The 19,248-nt window shown below is 41.8% G+C and overlaps 1 protein-coding gene across 6 annotated transcripts in view; it reads right to left on the reverse strand.

The window, feature by feature from the left end:
• The window catches only part of LOC131497272 (RAD52 motif-containing protein 1-like), a 58,630-nt gene that overhangs the window by 902 nt on the left and 38,480 nt on the right, over positions 1-19,248 (reverse strand). For 2 of the 6 annotated variants that reach the window (XM_058703446.1, XM_058703445.1), the window contains 2 exons: positions 5,488-5,592; positions 1,232-1,281 (listed from right to left, as the gene is read on the reverse strand). In XM_058703446.1, the coding sequence (XP_058559429.1) occupies positions 1,232-1,281; positions 5,488-5,592 (155 nt within the window). Of the gene's footprint in view, positions 1-488; positions 1,282-2,864; positions 4,057-5,487; positions 5,593-5,973; positions 9,375-11,401; positions 11,521-19,248 lie in introns of those variants that run through there. The other 4 variants (XM_058703441.1, XM_058703444.1, XM_058703442.1 and 1 more) reach the window with 4 other exon arrangements.

Here is a 19,248-nt window from a genome sequence, read left to right on the forward strand (position 1 = left end):
TCTCTCCAGAAGCATTTTACATCAGTCCCCGCCAGGCTTAGCCTCACAGGCATCATTTGCTGGCGGGTGGGGAGGTGTTTCTATTTTCCTAGCTGCTTTACCTTACAAGATGAATCGCACCGAGTGAATGCCTGAGTCCAACCAGCAGTTATCTAGCTCACTGACTTTCACACTGCAGGCAGATGAGTGAGTGAGTCGTGAAATCACCTGAAAACACACGGCTAGCGCTAAAACACAAAATACTCTTTTTGAATACAAACGGAAAAGGGGGTACCTGGGTGGCTCAGTCAGGTGAGCAGCCCAAGTCTTGATTTTGCCTCAAGTGATGATCTCACAGATTGTGACATTGAGCCCTGTGTCTGGCTCTGTGCTGATAGTGTAGAACCTGCTTGGGATTCTCTCTCTCTCTCTCTCTCTCTCTCTCTCTCTCTGCTCCACCCTCCCCCCCAAATAAATAATAAACTTAAAAAAAACAGAACAGAAAGAACCAGAGTGTATGGTAAGTTTGTTTTAGAAGGTACTTATGTCTATACGGTATGTGTGCACTGAGTTGTGACATGAAATGCAGTTCACAGCCCAAGAACAGTGTAGTCAGAGACGTGCCCAACTGGAAAGGAACCATCTTCTTTCTGGTTCTAGTGGTACTAGTGATACAACCGTCCGGCAAGACATCTTCCTTTTCTCCTTCTCCATCTCATTATTATAAAAGGAAGAGATAAATGATTATCTAAGGTCTCTCCCAGTTCAAATTCTATTGGGTCTGGATAAAGGGAATGGAGAGCGGGGCCTCGAAAACCAGAAGGAGGAAGAAGGAAGTTTTCCCCCCACTTTACGGGAGGGACTCATGTATTCTGCCTTCCATCATGCTTGAAGACTAGCCCCTTCACCCCACGACTTTTGGCCCTCCCTATCCCTTCTCCAGAGCCTCTGAGAAGGTCTGTGGCCAGGCCTGATGCCCACCGCCAGCGGGAACGGGTCTGAACATTTCCACCCCCGTCCCCCCACGATCTTTCTTTCAAGGTCTAGTGAGCAGGTGCTCTGTGCCAGTCCCATTCTAACTCGGGTTTGGCTGGGCAGCTAACTTTGCTGGATCCAGGCAAAGCATTAGGCCAAATATGTATTCTTTCTGCCTTTGGTGATTTCCTGGCTGTAAAACAAGGGGATTGAAATAGATGAGTTTGAAAATCTAGTTCTAAAATTCTACTTTAACGATTGCCAGACTAATATTTACCTTGAGCCTCCTTCTTTACCTTCCTTGGCTGCTGTTCTATGAGAATAAATCTGTTTTGGAAGAAAGCATGATCACAGTTACCCATCACAATAACCATTCCCTCCAAATCTTTATTCATTCCTTTGCATTTTAGGTCTTATCTACCCAGTGAGATAACTTTTCCTAGGACAGGAATTTGTTTAATAGTCCTTTGACTCTTCAATAACACCTAACTCGTGTGCAGCTGGTAATACATTTTACTGACTGCCTCAGGTAACATTCAACAGATAATTCCTAATAAAAATTCTTGGGAGGAGGAAAAGAAAAGTGTCTACCAGAAACCTAAACAGCAGCACTGTTTTAAAGTCAAGGACAAGAGTAGGATGTCTGTTATCACTGCTGCTATTCATTGGTGTTGAGGAGGTCCTAACTGATGCACTGGGGAAAAAAAAAATGGAGTCGTGGAAAGGAAGAACTAAGACGTATTTGCATACGAAATTACAGACAAACTAAAAGGCCCAAGAGAATCAATTAAAATTTTATTGGAAGAAATATGAGAATTCAGCAAGATGGCTAGATATATATAAAATCAAGAGATCAACATGTAAACCTCAATGACTTTCCTATGTTCCATAAATAATTAATCAAAAAACGGAAGAATTATCCCATTTACAATTATCAATAAAAAGGCATAAAGTACCTAGGAATAAACTTAGCAAAGAGTGGGTAAGACCTATGCGATGAAAACACTAAAGCTCTTCTGAAGGACATTAAGAAGAAACGAATACGTGATGTGAGACACTATTTTCCTAGAATAGTGTAAAGATGTCAGTTCCCTTCAAATTAACCTACAAATTCGAGGCAATCCCATTCAAATCCCAAGACAGTTTTTTAAACAAAAACTGGCCAGCTGACATTTGGTAATTTGGTAGAGAAAATGTGCAAGCATAGCTACAAAATGGATGAAAAAGAAGATCACGGAGCAGACATTAAAATACGTTCTTACAGAGCAACTGCAGTTAAGTATGTAGCGTGATACTGATACAGGAAAAGAAAACCAGGTTGATAGAATAGAGTCCAGATAAAAATAGTATTTTAGACCCATGAAGAAAGAATGAACCATTCAATAAAAGATTTTAAAGTAACTGGATCTTTATGCAAGGGAAAAAAGTTAGATCCCCTACCTTGACCGTACCAAAACACCAGACAGATTCCATACGGATTAAAAATAAATAAATCACAACAAATATTATAAGAGTACAGAAGAAAATATCAGAGACTATTTTTATACCATGAGGCGAAAAGGCCTTGTTAACAAGACCCATGTCCCATAAGCCATGAGGCAGATATGGTGACGGACTGTCCACACCTCCTGTTCATCGTAGTCCTTGCCCCCTTGATCCCCTGGATTGTTTGTCCTCTTCCTGTTGATTTATAAAACTCTCTTCATATGAAATATATTAATCCTTTCAAGGGCTTTCACTGAATTTCAATGTTTCAAATATTTGTCAGTGTTTTTATCGTGAAGGAGACGGAACAGTGGGATAGGAGCACAGGCTGACTGCAGGCACAGCTGGGTTCTGCTTTGGGTTTTGCCACAGGGGCTTTAAGCTGATCCCCTTCTATGTAGGAAAGAAGGATGGTGATATCATCCTCACAGGACTGTGGGGATTAAATCAGATGTCTGGTTTATTCCAAGCAGAAATCAGACAAGACGATCAAATCTATCAAATGTTTCTGCATGTGGTATCAGGTCACAAAGCTTTTTCTCACCACAAGATTATAAAAGTATTGATTCTATTTTCTTCTAGTACTTTGAGGGGTTCTTGTTTCTCTTTTTTTACATGTACTGAAATATGTTTTTTTAAGGTGAGAAATAGGGATCTGTTGTTATTTTCCTCCCAAATAATTAAGCAGTTGTTCTATTACCATTTATTTATTTTCTTCCACTGATTTGAATACTAAAAGGTAACATTTCAATGTTTATTTATTTTTGAGAGCGACAGAGAGAGAGAGAAAGAGTGAGAGAGGGGCAAAGAGAGAGAGACACACACACACACACACACACACAGAATCCAGAGCAGGCTCCAGGTTCTGAGCTGTCAGCACAGAGCCCAACACAGGGCTCGAACTCCTGAACCATGAAATTATGACCTGAGCCAAAGTAGGACGCTTAACCAACTGAGCCACCCAGGCGCCTCTAAAAGGTAACATTTCAAAAGTCCTAGTCATCCACGGATCTGTCTATTGCTGGACTCTGTAGGCTACTTCACATAAATATTAGGTTGCATTATTCCTCATTGTGAAATTGACACAATGCCTCATCTCTTCCTTTGAACATCATTATTGTCCACTACAGGAAAAAAACTGCATGGTCTCTGACCTCAAAAAGTGTATCATCTAAGTAGGGAGAGGAAATAATGAAACCACATAAAAAAATATAAACACAAGGTTAAACCACATAGGAATTTAAAACAGCAATAGGAGTTTATAGAACTTCCCAAAAGCAAAAGGCTGCAGGCCACCTCAAGATGCAGAGTACTGACTGGACAATGGCCAATGATTTCTCTTCCCAGAGGTCATGGTAAGTTGACCCCACGCTAGTTCCTAGGCTCTTAGGCTGAGAAATCAGACTCTGATCTCATCAAGAGAGAACGCACTTCTTTCTGCATGGAGGCAATATCACCTTACCAATGTCACAGGACTGATCAAAATCAGAATGTCAGGTCATGACTTGACAATAAGGAAAACATCCATTCCACAGATAGGGCATCTGTGTCCACATGATTGGGCATTACCTCCTGTGGAGACAGGCCTCTGTGGCACACTGAAGTATAACCAGAAGGCTATTTGGTGAGAAGAGAAGTGGAAGAAAAGTAATTAGCTGAATCCAGTGTTTCATGGAAAGGACGGAGGTAGCTAGATCCATCCATCTGCCCCGCGGGCACAGCCCGGCTGGTGGGCCTGACTCTCATCTGCTGCCTGAGGTGCCATCTCTACTCTTAGGCAAGGCTAGGTGGGCACTGCCCATGTTGGTCTCTTCCTCACCATTTCTATGCTTTTACTACTGACCAACCCTCCAGAAGACAGACATGTTTCTCCTTAGCAGTTAATACATCCAGTCAGGTTTTACTCAAGTCTGATAGACCAGGAAGCCTTACATATCTCTGCTCTGATCCATGACCTTGATATTTCTCTCTTGAGGAGCTGCCTTTTAACAAACTGTTTAGCATATTTTTGTGATCAGGGGAGGGGAATGCGTCACTGCAGACCCTAAGAAATGGTGACAATCTCACAGAAGGACTAGGTCCAGGAGTATTACAGTATTCGGGGAAGGCTTTGTGAAGAAAGATGAACTCGAGTTGGCTTTTGAAGGCTCACGGGACTTCCACCAGCAGAGTGAAATAAAGGAATTTCAAGTGGGCAAAGTCACCAACAAAAGTAGGAATGGGCATGGTCTGACTAGGGGATGGTGAGGGGCTGCTTTGGCTGAAATGGAGGGTTGCCATGACAGATGGCAATATATAGATATAGATATAGATATAGATATAGATATAGATATAGATATAGACATAGATATATAGATATATAATAAGCATATGTATATTTGAATAAATATATTGAATATATATTCAATTCATACATAATTGAATAAAAGGTAAACAGGCAAGCTCCAGGAATAGGCAACTGTAATTATGACACGCTTTGAGTAGCCTGATGCAGGATTTTAGCTGCCGGGTTTTAACTGAACCTGTTTACACAATGCCTTGCGTAGTGGAGGAGAGAGCTGTAGGTACATCTAATTAATCAACAAGATGACACTTTTATCTCTAAGCCATGCCCTTTCTTCCAAGATGACTGATAGCTCCATGAAGGTGAAGACTATTTCTCTCTCATCATTTTAGCCAACGAGGAAAGAAATCAGTGGTAGTAGGAGGATGACTGGTGAGTGCATCGAATCGACATAATTTTTTTGAGTTGAAGAAATTTTACTATCATGTCAACTGTGGCCTTCTTAGACCTAATGTCTCAGAACAAGCTAATGGCTTGTTATCTTGGTTACAATCCACAGATGTCTCCCGGCAGTGGGGTTCCTTTTAAAATCCCTGGAATATACTTTGCAATAAAAGGACAAAGCATATCTCAGTCCTCCAGACTGAAGAGGGATATCAAGTCGTGATAGGTGGGAAAGTGGCTTTGATTTTCAGTTTGTGGGTTCTGAATCTATTATAAAGAAGGAATATAGTCTGGGAATCTGAATTAATTGTTGTCCTTACCTCAATGAGACAGAAAACCATGATCAAAACCATCACTACTACAGTCACAGATATTGCCAAGATGAGTTTGTTGTTATAGCCATAGCCTGGAACTTCTTTTGTGAGCTAAAAAAAGGGAAAGAACAATTTTTTTAGAAAACAGAGATAGGATGAAAGTTAACTATTCTTTAACGACTCTAAAACCCCATTCTTTCCGATGAATCGCTTATAGGTTCTTAAGGAATATACCAAATCTAATGTGATATGTAATCTTAATCATTAGCATTTTCTTCAAGACTTGATGTATCTTGTATGTTAGGTCCTCTTTTTGTCTACTCTGGGAACAGCGGCACTGTTTCCTAAATGAGCAAAGTGGCAGATCGCTGCCTTAGCCAAAATTATGTGGCCAAGACAAGACCCGGACTAGGAGCCCCTGGTCCTTGTGCTTGGGTCCATGTCCTAAACCACCTAAATGTCAAGACCCCACATTTTGGGATTTATCCTCACCTCCCTTGACTCCTGCCCTCTCTGTTCACTCTGGACTTCTGTGCTCTCATTGATATAATTCTCATTTTTCCATTGGTCCGTATCCCACTCTGCCTTGGACACCTTTACTTCTTGCTGCTCGCTGAGAAGCTTCATCAGGAGGCCTGTTCTGGAGACGAGCTTGGCACAGGCCAGCTGCACCTGGGTCTCAGAGCAGTCCATTTTCAAAGTCCGGATAACATGAGAAATGAGCCTTCTCACGTCATTGCTGGGGATGAGGGACTGTAGCTGCTGGTTTAACTGAATTTCAAACAGATCACCTGAGGACGAGAGCTTTGACACAGTGAAGCCTGTGGCTTTTGGGGGCAAGCCAGTGCCCGCATTGTGGTATTCCTGTTGTGTACCATTGGTTTGTTTAACGGTCGGCATAGAGTTGTCTGCAGTAACAGTAGAATTAGCAGCGGAAAGATTCTTACGGTCTGTGAATTCAGGGAGGGTTTGTTCTGGCACAGTAGTGTTTCCTGTAGAAATATTTTCTTCAGAAACATTTTGGGCAGTAGTGTTCTCTACAGTAGCGTTTTCTCTGTAACTTCCTGAAGGAGCAAATAATTCTGGAAAAGGATTTTTCTGAGGACTCACTTCTCCCGGAGATGAAAAATCCTCTCGTGAAGGGGAATTTATGAGGCTCCTGACTGCAGAGGATGGAGGCCTCTTTGCAAGCAGCTGTCTATTACTGAGTGAACTTTCCTTTCTGGACTTTCGATTCGGTTTGGCCTTGGGTGTTCTGTGGACCACACGGGAGCGACTTTTATGAAAGCGGTGTGTCTTTCTGGGGTGTGAGGCTGGTCCGAAAGCCTTCATATTTCTAACTCTAGCATTTGCATCTTCTAGAACAAAAATGGTGTACGTTAAGTCTTTTGATTCTTTTTTCATGTCAGGTGGGGATTTTGGAGCGGGGGGGGCAGAAGGCCTGCCCAAAGAGTATTGCTTCAGGAGAGAAGAGACCGCTGCCTTGTGCTCATCCATGAACGAAGGCTCTGGATTGAAGGAGCTTCCCACTGATTTGCTGGGCCTGTGCGCCACGGGAAGCTCCCCTGGGGATGGTGTCCTGAGCCTTCTTTCCTTGGGAGCGGGGGTGGCAGAAGGCCTGTCCAAAAAGTATTGCTTCATCAGAGAAGAGACCGCTGCCTTGTGCTCATCCATGAACGAAGGCTCTGGATTGAAGGAGCTTCCCACTGATTTGCTGGGCCTGTGCGCCACGGGAAGCTCCCCTGGGGATGGTGTCCTGAGCCTTCTTTCCTTGGGAGCGGGGGTGGCAGAAGGCCTGTCCAAAAAGTATTGCTTCATCAGAGAAGAGACCGCTGCCTTGTGCTCATCCATGAACGAAGGCTCTGGATTGAAGGAGCTTCCCACTGATTTGCTGGGCCTGTGCGCCACGGGAAGCTCCCCTGGGGATGGTGTCCTGAGCCTTCTTTCCTTGGGAGCGGGGGTGGCAGAAGGCCTGTCCAAAAAGTATTGCTTCATCAGAGAAGAGACCGCTGCCTTGTGCTCATCCATGAACGAAGGCTTTGGATTGAAGGAGCTTCCCACTGATTTGCTGGGTCTGTGCGCCACGGGAAGCTCCCCTGGGGATGGTGTCCTGAGCCTTCTTTCCTTGGGAGCGGGGGTGGCAGAAGGCCTGTCCAAAAAGTATTGCTTCATGAGAGAAGAGACCGCTGCCTTGTGCTCATCCATGAACGAAGGCTCTGGATTGAAGGAGCTTCCCACTGATTTGCTGGGCCTGTGCGCCACGGGAAGCTCCCCTGGGGATGGTGTCCTGAGCCTTCTTTCCTTGGGAGCGGGGGTGGCAGAAGGCCTGTCCAAAAAGTATTGCTTCATGAGAGAAGAGACCGCTGCCTTGTGCTCATCCATGAACGAAGGCTCTGGATTGAAGGAGCTTCCCACTGATTTGCTGGGCCTGTACGCCACGGGAAGCTCCCCTGGGGATGGTGTCCTGAGCCTTCTTTCCTTGGGAGCGGGGGTGGCAGAAGGCCTGTCCAAAAAGTATTGCTTCATCAGAGAAGAGACCGCTGCCTTGTGCTCATCCATGAACGAAGGCTCTGGATTGAAGGAGCTTCCCACTGATTTGCTGGGCCTGTGCGCCACGGGAAGCTCCCCTGGGGATGGTGTCCTGAGCCTTCTTTCCTTGGGAGCGGGGGTGGCAGAAGGCCTGTCCAAAAAGAATTGCTTCATCAGAGAAGAGACCGCTGCCTTGTGCTCATCCATGAACGAAGGCTCTGGATTGAAGGAGCTTCCCACTGATTTGCTGGGCCTGTGCGCCACGGGAAGCTCCCCTGGGGATGGTGTCCTGAGCCTTCTTTCCTTGGGAGCGGGGGTGGCAGAAGGCCTGTCCAAAAAGTATTGCTTCATCAGAGAAGAGACCGCTGCCTTGTGCTCATCCATGAACGAAGGCTCTGGATTGAAGGAGCTTCCCACTGATTTGCTGGGCCTGTGCGCCACGGGAAGCTCCCCTGGGGATGGTGTCCTGAGCCTTCTTTCCTTGGGAGCGGGGGTGGCAGAAGGCCTGTCCAAAAAGTATTGCTTCATGAGAGAAGAGACCGCTGCCTTGTGCTCATCCATGAACGAAGGCTCTGGATTGAAGGAGCTTCCCACTGATTTGCTGGGCCTGTGTGCCACGGGAAGCTCTCCTGGGGATGGTGTCCTGAGCCTTCTTTCCTTGGCCATGTTCTCCACAGATGGCTGGGCGTTCTGTTTACTCTGGATGTTCTGATGTCTCAGTTCTTTTAAGTGCCTTTTCCGTATGCCCTTTGGGCCCTTGATGACCTTGTTCACTCTCAGGGACTTTTCCCCCACACTCTCAACCTCGTCTAGGCTCTTCTCCTGCGGTTGGGCAGTTTCCAATTTCTTTGGAAAGATTTGACGTTTAAACTTGGGACCTAAAAGGCTGGAATGTATAAGCATGGCCATTTTTTCTTTCTTTTTCATTTCATCAATTTTTTCCTGAATTTCTGCATCTAACAAATTTTCCAGAAAGTCGAGTTTTCTCAGTTTATTCTTGTAAGTTGAATTGTTGGATCCAGGTTTAAGAGAAGGGTCCCCTGTGTCGTTCATCGAGTGACCCACGGGCTTGTCTCCCTCTTGCACATTTGAAAACAGAAGTTTAATCAACGGTAACAGCGTCGATTCTACGTCTTCTAGATTGCCCTCCGAGAAATAAGGCAATATGTAATTCAGTGCACTAATGACATCACTTTCGTCATTGAAGTCTAGCTGTTCATTCATAAAGGCTGACAAACTGACACGATCTATGTCTGAGGATGCCTTCTCTGGCTCAATAGTCAGCTCCGTGCTGGCGCTCTTCTTTCGAGCTGTCAATACCTTCATGAATGATCCTTCTGCATTCCTTGGGTATACTTCCTGATCTGTCGAAGAAGAAGAAGAGATGAGTTTTGATAATGAAAGACTGACAGCACAGCTCTTTGTCAATGCAGTCATACGTCCCAGTCAAGCAAATTAAGAATCAGCAAATACTTGAGCGCCATTTAGAGAGGAGACGAACTCAAACTTGGACCTACGATTGGCAACAACAAAAGGACAAAAAGATGTGTTTTGAAAAAGTAGCTATTTCCTCAGAACATTCCACAGTGTGAATAACTATATTTAGAGTTATTCCATTGGTCCCTAAGGGCCGATTGCCCAGGCCTCAAGAAAAGCCAAGGCCGGAAGATACTCGGCTAAACTGTGTGCAGCTCTAGTGCGACTCCTGGCATTCACATACCCCACCCTGTCCTGCTTCGGGGGCAGAGGGAGCGCGAGTCTTCCTCCTTCTACGTCTTCAGTGGCCTTGAGTTCTTGCTACCATCACATATGCACGGGACAACACCCGTCACCAGCAGGTCCTCATCTGGTGGATGCCCTCTCCGCCCACCCACCAATTCCTTCGCTTGGTCCCTGCTCCCATATATCGCACCTCCCGTAACATAAGCTCTAGACAGAAAAAACTAAAAACAAGACCCGCTAAGTCCACCCTGGTTCTTTGCTTAAATTTGGGCAGAGATCTGGGGTATAGGTTAAGAGATTTTCCAGGTATGAGAGAGATGCCACTGTGGGGCGTTCAAAAAAATCAACGGAATGATACTTGAGGTTTTAAAATGCAGAAGGGATAAAGAAACTTTGGTCAAATGCCTACTTTGCCTTCATTTCCTTTCATTTCCAGATTGCTAGCTTTACTGAGAGAACCATCCAGAGCTTCCAACTACATGAAGGTCAAGCGTACAGCTTGTGTACACTGAACAGCACTGTGCAGCTGGGTTTTTCCAGAAGAATTAAAAGTATTTTTAGTGGTGCTGGTGAGAGTCGGAGGAGGAGGTTATAAAGGTCACGAGAGAGGAGGAGCAGCGGGCTGGCGGAGCGCCCAAAACGGGAGAGGAGACTCGAGTGCTAGGCTAAGGCACCTCTGATCTCATTTTTCCTCGCCTGTCAAAGGAGATAAAAAAAAAAATGCCTATTCTGCCCACCTCTAAGGGAGAAGGGAGTAAGATAATTGGTAAAACATTGTTTTGGAAAATAAGCAACACTACTTATAGAAGTAGCAAAGTGTAATTTATGCTGTGCCCTAGACCATTGACAGGGACCCATATTCAAGCTATCCAGGTGCAAAAGCACATTTTGGAAGTCACCAAGTTAGTGCCAATAAAACCTAAGAACAGAAAAATACCTAAAAGCACCTGTGTTTTGGATAGAAAAGCTTAAGATTCAGAACAAGAGTTGGACAGCCCAAGAATAGAAGAGCCCTCTCACCCGTTAGAACGGTTGGGTAGCAGCTTCTGGTTAGGGAACAGAAACACAGAGGCTCCAAATAAAACTTTTTCAGAAATCAGCATCACTTGTACTCTTACACACTTATAAAAACAACAAAATAAACAAAAAGGTATCTCCACCTGTCCTATAAGACAAAGGGCACCTGAGACCTAACGCACGTAAAATCAGCTTATAAACTGTGATGCACTATGTGAACAGGTTTTCATTTTGGGGTAGTTGACTTAATAATGTAACTGAGAATCTGACTTTTAACAAAGGAATAGTTCTTAGAAATTCAGGGATCTGAACTCTGAATGAGTAAAAATAAGGCAATGACATCATTAGTTTAAAAATTTACCATTGTTAGGGTGCCTGGGTGGCCCAGTCAGTTAAGCATCCGACTTTGGCTCAGGTCATGATATCACAGTTCAGCCCCGCATGGGGCTTGCTGCTGTCAGTGTAGAGCCTGCTTCGGATTCTCTGTCCCCCTCACTCACTCTCTGCCCCCTCCCAGCTCACACACGTGAATGCTCTCTCTCTCAAAAATGAATAAACATTAAAAAAAATTACCATTGTTGATTAAAAATAAAAGTTAAACCACAAATAAAATAAAAATTTACAAATTTATCATCAGGCAATTAGGACTTACCACAACGTGTGCCATTTGTCAGACATGCACTGTCACAATGTAGCTTGACTGTCTTACAGACAACCTCAACAGTATTTTTAAATTGGCAGAGACAGCAGGCCATACGGCTAGGTAAAATCCTACAAATGGAAACACAGACAATTAAATTAGTGGTAAAGGAGTTACTTGAGTAGGTAGAAGAGGCGGGCCAAAGTCATCACAGGGCTGTGCAAAAAGGAATTCTTGAGGCACATGGCCTGGATGGTTGGGTAGGGACCAGTTGGCCAACTGCTGCTCTTGAATATTATAAATACACAGATAGAAGGACAGAGGTGCCCAACAGAAAGGTAAGGATGACATGGGGTATGGTACCCTTAGAATGAGATAGAGATTAGAACTGGGTGACACTGATCAGTAGTTTAATACACAGGTAACTCCTTCCAAGCCAAAAGTCTCACTTTGGGTTGAGAGCACACAGAAAGAGGGTAGACTTCTAAGAGTTTGAATAAATCTGAAATATGGCCCATACTGAGGATAAAAAGCAATCAACTTTGGCTCAGGTCATAATCTCGTGGTTCATGGGTTTGAGCCCCACATCAGGCTCTGTGCTGAGAGCTCGGAGCCTGGAACCTGCTTCAGATTTGTCTTCCTCTCTCTCTACCCCTTCCCTGATCACTCTCTCTGTCTTAAAAATAAATAAATGTTAAATTTTTTTTTTTTAAAAAAGCAATCAATCAAAAACTAATCCATAATCTACACAAATGCTACAATTAGCAGACAAGGACATTTAAAAAAGTTATTATAACAGTATTTCATATATGGAAAAAACCCCATGCCTCTACTTAACTCAATGAATTGTGCAACAACTTCAAGTGGCCTAATATATGTATACTTAGAGTCCACGAAGGAGAGGAGATATAAAAAAAATTTGAAAAACTAATAGCCCCCACATTTCCAAATAAGTAAACCCTATAAACTCACAAATCCAGGAAGGTCAATGAACTCTGAGCACAACATGGATTAAACTACATGTTTAGTTTAATCCATTCAACACGGATAAAACTACACCACGGCACATGATAATCAAACTGGTCAAAGCCAGCGATAAAGAGCAAATCTTAAAAGCAGCCAAAGGAACAAAACCACACATGACACACAGAGCAACGAAGATATAACAATGACAACATATTTCTTGTTGGCAATAATGTAAGCCAGAACTCGGTGGGGCAACATCTTTCAGGCAGTGAAAAGGAGAGGGGGACCAAATAGCTATCAAGCTAGAATTCTATACCCAAAGCTTTCAAAAATAAAAGCAAGATAAAGACTATCTGAGACATACAAGAGCTGGAAGAATTCATCATTAGCAGGCTTACACTGTAGAAATGCCAAAGGAAGTATTTTTTTAAATGTTTATTTGAGAGACAGAGAGAGAGGGCACGTGCAGTATGCGTGTGCAAGGGGGAAAGAGCACTGAGGAGACAGAGAATCCCAGGCAAAGCCCAATGCGGGAATTGAGCTCACAAACTGTGAGATTATGACCTGAGCCAAAATCAAGAGTTGGATGCTTAACTGACTGAGCCACCCAGGTGCCCCTAAAGAAAGTATTTTTAAGCAGAAGGAAAAGGATAGCAGACGGAAATGTGGATCCACACAAAGGAATGAAGAACATTAGAACTGGTAACTATATAGGTTATGATTTCACTTCACTATATGTATGTATATCATTTCACTATATGATTTCACTTATATGTAGAATCTCAGAAAAAAACAAACAAACAAACAAACAAACAAGGGGTGCCTGGATGGGCTAAGTCAATGAAGCATCCTACTCTTGATTTCGGCTCAGGATCTCAGGGTCGTGAGATCGAGCCCTGTGTCAGGCTCCACGCTCAGCATGGATTAGATTAAGATTCTCTTAAGATTCTCTTAAGATTCTCTCTCTCTCTCTCTCTCTCTCTCTCTCTCTCTCTCTCTCTCTCTCTCTCTCTCTCCTCTGCCCCTCTCCCCAACTTGTACACTCTGTCTCTAAAATTAAAAAAAAATACACCAAAAACCGTAAGATACCTAGGAATGAACCTAATCAAAGAGGTAAAAGATCTGTATGCTGAAAACAATAGAACGCTTATGAAAATAAATTGAAGAAGACAGAAAGAAATGGAAAAACATCCCATGCTCAAGGATTGGAAGAACAAATATTGTTAAAATGTCTATACTACTCAAAGCAAGCTACACATTCAATTCAATCCCTATCAAACACCAGTATTTTTCACAGAGCGAGAACAAACAATTCTAAAAGTTGTATGGAACAAGAAAAGACCCCGAATTATAATGTTGGGAAAAAACAAACAAACAAAGCTGGAGGCATCATGATTCTGGACTTCAAACTGTATTACAAAGCTGGAATCATCAAGACAGTGTGGTACTGCACAAAAACAGACACATAGATCAATAGAATAGAATAGAGAACCGAGAAATGGAGCCACAAATACACGGTCAACTAATCTTCGATAAAGCAGAATATCCAATGGAAAAAAGATAGTCTTTGCAATAAATGGTGTTGGGAAAACTGGACCGTAACATGCAGAAGAATGAAACTAAACCACTTTTTTATACCATACACAAAAATAAATTCAAAATGGATGAAAGACCTAAATGTGAGACAGGAAACCATCAAAATCCTAGAGGAGAACACAGGCAGAAACCTCTTTGATCTCAGCTAAAGCAACTTCTTACTAGACATGTCTCCAGAGGCAAGGGAAACAAAAGTACAAATGAACTACTGAGGAGTGCCTGGGTGGCTTAGCGGGTTGAATGCCTGACTCTTGGTGTTGGCTCAGGTCGTGATCTCAGGGTCGTGGATTGAACTCTGCATCAGGATTCTCTCTCCACTTGAGATTCTCTCTCTCCCTCTCTCTCTGCTCCCCCCCCCCCATGCATACATGTATGTGTGTGTCCATGTTCTTAATTAATTAATTAATAGGGGCACCTGGGTGGCTCAGTTGGTTAAGTATCTGACTTGGCTCAGATCATGATCTTACAGTTCGTGAGTCTGAGCCCCGTGTCAGGCTCTGTGCTGAGAGCTTGGAGCCTGGAGCCTGTTTCAGATGCTGTGTCTCCCTCTCTCTCTCTCTGCCCCTCCCCTGCTTGCACTCTGTCTCTCTCTCTCAAAAATAAACATAAACAAACACACAAACAAACAAACAAACATTTTTTAAAATGAATTATTGGGACCTCATCAAGATAAAAACCTTCTGGGGCACCTGGGTGTCTCAGTCGGTTAAGCTTCTGACTTCAGCTCAGGTCATCATCTCACGGTTTGTGAGTTCGAGCTCCGCATCGACTCTCTGTTGACAGTGCGGAGCCTGCTCAGATCCTCTGTCTCCCTCACTCTCTGCCCCTACCCCACTCTTGTGCTCTCTCTCTCAAAAACAAACATCCATTAAAAAAAGATAAAAAGCTGTACAGCAAAGGAAACAATCAACAAAATTAAAAGGCAACTGATGAAATGGGAGAACATATTTGCAAATGACATAATCTGATAAAGGGCTAGTATCCAAAATATATAGAGGACTCAACACCCAAAAAAATCAAATACATAATCCAGTTAAGAAAAGGGCAGAAGACATGAATAGACAGTTTTTCAAAGAAGACATCCAGAAGGCTAACAGACACAGGAAAAGATGCTCAATATCACTCATCATCAAGGAAATACAAATCAAAATCACAATGAGATACGACCTCACATGTGTCAGAATGGCTAAAATTAATAACTCAGGAAACAACAGATGTGGAGAAAGGGGAACCCTTCTGCACTGCTGGTGGGAATGCAAACTGCTGTAGCCACTCTGGAAAACAGTATGGAGGTTTTTAAAAAGTTAAAAATAGAACTACCCTACAACCCAGCAATTGTACTACTAGGCATTTAACCAAAGGATACAAAAATGCTGATTTGAAGGGGCATGTGCACCCAATGTTTATAGCAGCACTATCAACAATAGCCAAAGTATGGAAAGAGCCCAAATGTCCATTGATGGATGAATGGATGAAAGATGTGGTATATATATACAATGGAGTATTACTTGGCAATCAAAAAGAATGAAATCTTGCCGTTTGCAACTACATGGATGGAACTGGAGGGTATTACGCTAAGTGAAATTAGTCAGTGAAAGACAAAAATCGTATCACTTCACTCATATGAGGACTTTAAGAGACAAAACAGATGAACATAGGGAAGGGAAACAAAAATAATATAAGAACAGGGAGGGGGACAAAACAGAAGAGACTCATAAATATGGAAAACAAACAGAGGGTTACTGGAGGGGTTGTGGGAGGGGGGATGGGCTAAATGGGTAAGGGGCACTAAGGAATCTACTCCTGAAATCATTGTTGCACTATATGCTAACTAATTTGGATGTAAATTTTAAAAAATAAAAAATAAAACAAGGTAAAAAATAAACAAAAAATAAACAAAAAACCAAATGAATGAATAAACAACAACAAAAAAGAGAAAACACTTGTAAATATGGAGAACAAACTGGGGATATGGACAAAATGAGTGAAAAGGGTTAAGAGGTACAAACTTGCAGTTATAAAATAAATAAGTCACCAGATGAAAAGTACAGCATAGGGAATATAGTCAATAATACTGTAATATACTTATTGTGGTGAGCATTTCATAATGTATATAATTGATCACTGTGTTGTGAGCATTTCATAATGTATATAAAAGTTCACTGTGTTGTACACCTGAAACTAATTTCATATTACATGATCTATATATACTTCAATAAAAGAGATAATTGAGGGGCACCCAGGTGGCTCAGTCAGTTAAGCATCTGACTTCAGCTCAGGTCATGATCTCATAGTCTGTGATTTCAGGCCCCACATCAGGCTCTGTGTCTACAGCTCAGAGCCTGGAGCCTGCTTCAGATTCTGTGTCTCCCTCTCTCTCTGCCCCTCCCCCACTTGCACTCTGTCTCTCTCAAAAATACAAAAATAAAAAAAGATAATTGACTATTTAAACAAACAAACAAAAAATAATATGGTGTGCTAAAAGTAAAATGTATGAAAACAATAGCACAAAGGTCAGGAGGGGAACCATCGAAGTACACTATTTATTGTAAGGTTCTTATACTATTCATGAAATCATATAATATCATTTGAAGATAGACTGTGATAAGTTAAACATGAACACTACAAACCATTAAACAGCTACTAAAATAACAAAACCTGAGTTGTAACTATTTATCCCCCCACCAAAAAATAATAAAACGTACTAAATCAACCCAAGAGCAGGAAGAAAAAGAAAAAGAAAAGAAACAAAGAACAGATGGGATACATAGAAAAGAGTAGACAGTAGCTTTAAATGTAATCATGTAAATAATTACATTAAATATAAATGGTATAATCACCTAATTAAAAGATAGAGTTGTCATACTGGATAAAAAAGCAAAAGCCAACTATATGCTGTCTATAAGATTCATCTTCAATACAAAGATATAAGTAGGTTAAAAATATGGAAGAAATTATGCCTTGCTAACACTAATCAAACGAAACCTTGAGTGGCTATATTTACTATAGGACAAAGTCAATTTCAAAGCAAAGATATTACCAGGGATAAATGAGGTTATTCCATTGTGATAGAAATGTCAACTATTAGAAAAGACATAACTTAAAAATTTATGTATCTGATAACAGAACTTCCAAATATATTAAGGAGAATAGGAAAGAGAGACACATAAGTACACAATTATAGTTGGAGATTTCAATATCCCTCTCTCAATAATTGACAGAAAAAATATATAGAAAATGAGTAATGATACATCAGACTTGAAAAATACTACCAACCTACTTGACCTAGTTGACATTTATAGAATACTCCACACCAAATCAGCAGACTACATATTTTTTTTCAAGTGGACACATAATATTTATCAAAATAGACCATATTCTCATCTATTACCAGAATTCATTGGCTATAAAACAAGCCTCAATAAATTTAAAAGGATTTCAGTCATCCAGCATATTGTTCTGTGACCACAATGGAATTAAATAACAAATTAACAGATCTGTAAAATCTCCAAATATTTAGAAACTAACCAACACACTCCTAAGTAACCCTATTGGTCAAATAAGTCAAAATGGATATTAGAAACTATTTTGTACCAACTGAAACTGAAAACACAACATGTCAACATGTGGGATGTTGCTCATATAGTATTCATCTTCCCCAGGGTCCACTTTTAAGAAACTAGAAAAAGAAAAGGAAATTCATCACTGAGTAAGGAGAGAAAGTGGAATGATAAAGATCAAAGCAGAAATTTTTAAAAAGGAAAACAAAAATAGAGAAGTCAGTGTAATGAAAAGGCACTTTTTAGAGAAGATAAGTAAAACTGATAAACTTCTGGCCAGATTTATCAAGAAAAGACAAGAGAAGACACAAATTATCAATATCAAAAATGAGAGGAATGACATCACTACAATTCTACAGATACTAAAAGGATAATAAGGGAATGTTATAAAATACTTTATGTCAATAACTTCAAGATGAAATAGATTCCCTGAAAGACATGAACTACTCAAAAAAATAAAGTATGTAATTTAAGTAGCACTATTACAAAAATAAAATCTGTAGTTTAACACTTTCTCACAAAGAAAGCTTCAAGCCCACATGGCTTCACTGGTGAATTCTAGCAAACATTTAAGGGAAAAATAATGCCAATTCTGCACAAACTGTACTAGAGAATTGAAGAGAGGGGAATACTTCCCAACTCAATCTTAAGGCCAACATTCACCTTACGAAAAATAGATAAAGACCTTAGAAGAAAGGATAGATAGAAGATCTCATATACTGCTGGCTGGAATGCAAAATGGTACATCCACTTTAGAAAACAGGTAAGCAGTTTCTTAAAAAGTTAAATATACACTTAGCATATGATGTAGCAATCCTGCCATTAGGTATTTTACCACCTGCCCCCCTCCCCCAATGAAAACATATGCTCATACGAAGACCTGCATGTAAGTGTTTTAAGCAACTTTATTCATAAAGGCCAAAAAGCTAGAAACAACTCAAATGCCCATTAACTGATGAATGCATAAACAAACTGGTATATCCTCACAACTGCAATACTACTCGGCAATAAAAAGGAAATGAACTACTGACATGTGCAAAAACATGGATGAGTCTCTGGGGTGCCTGGGTGGCTCAGTCAGATAAGTGACCGACTTTGGCTCAGGCCATGATCTCATGTTCCGCAGGTTCATGCCCTGTATTGGGCTCTGCGCTGACAGAGCCTGGAGCCTGCTTCGGGTTCTGTCTCTCTCTCTCTCTCTCTCTCTCTCTCTCTCTGCCCCTCTCCTGCTTAGCTCTCTGTTTCTCAAAAATAAATAAACGTTAAAAAAGTTAAAAAAAAAAACATGGATGAATCTCAAAAGGATTATGCTGAAAGGAACCAATCACAGAAGACTGCATACTGTATGATTTCATTTATTATTTTTTTTAATGTTCATTTATTTTTGAGAGAGAGAGAGAGATGGAGTGCAAATGGGGAAGGGGTAGAGAGACAGGGAGACACAGAATCCGAAGCAGGCTCCAGGCTCTGAGCTGTCAGGACAGAGTCCGATGCAGGGCTTGAACTCACAGACCGCCAGATCATGACCTGAGCTGAAGTCGGACGCTTAACTGCCTGAGCCACCCAGGTGCCCCTTGTATGATTTCATTTATAAGACACTGTGGAAAAGGCAAAACTATAGGGACAAAAATTATGTTGGTGGTTGCCAGGGCTGGTGGTGAGAAAAGGGGATTGGCTGCAAAGGCACATAGGGGCCTTTTGGGGTGACAGAAATGTTCTACGTCTCAAATGTGGTGG

The sequence above is a fragment of the Neofelis nebulosa genome, chromosome 16 (genome assembly GCF_028018385.1).
Source record: "Neofelis nebulosa isolate mNeoNeb1 chromosome 16, mNeoNeb1.pri, whole genome shotgun sequence".
NCBI lineage: Eukaryota > Metazoa > Chordata > Mammalia > Carnivora > Felidae > Neofelis > Neofelis nebulosa.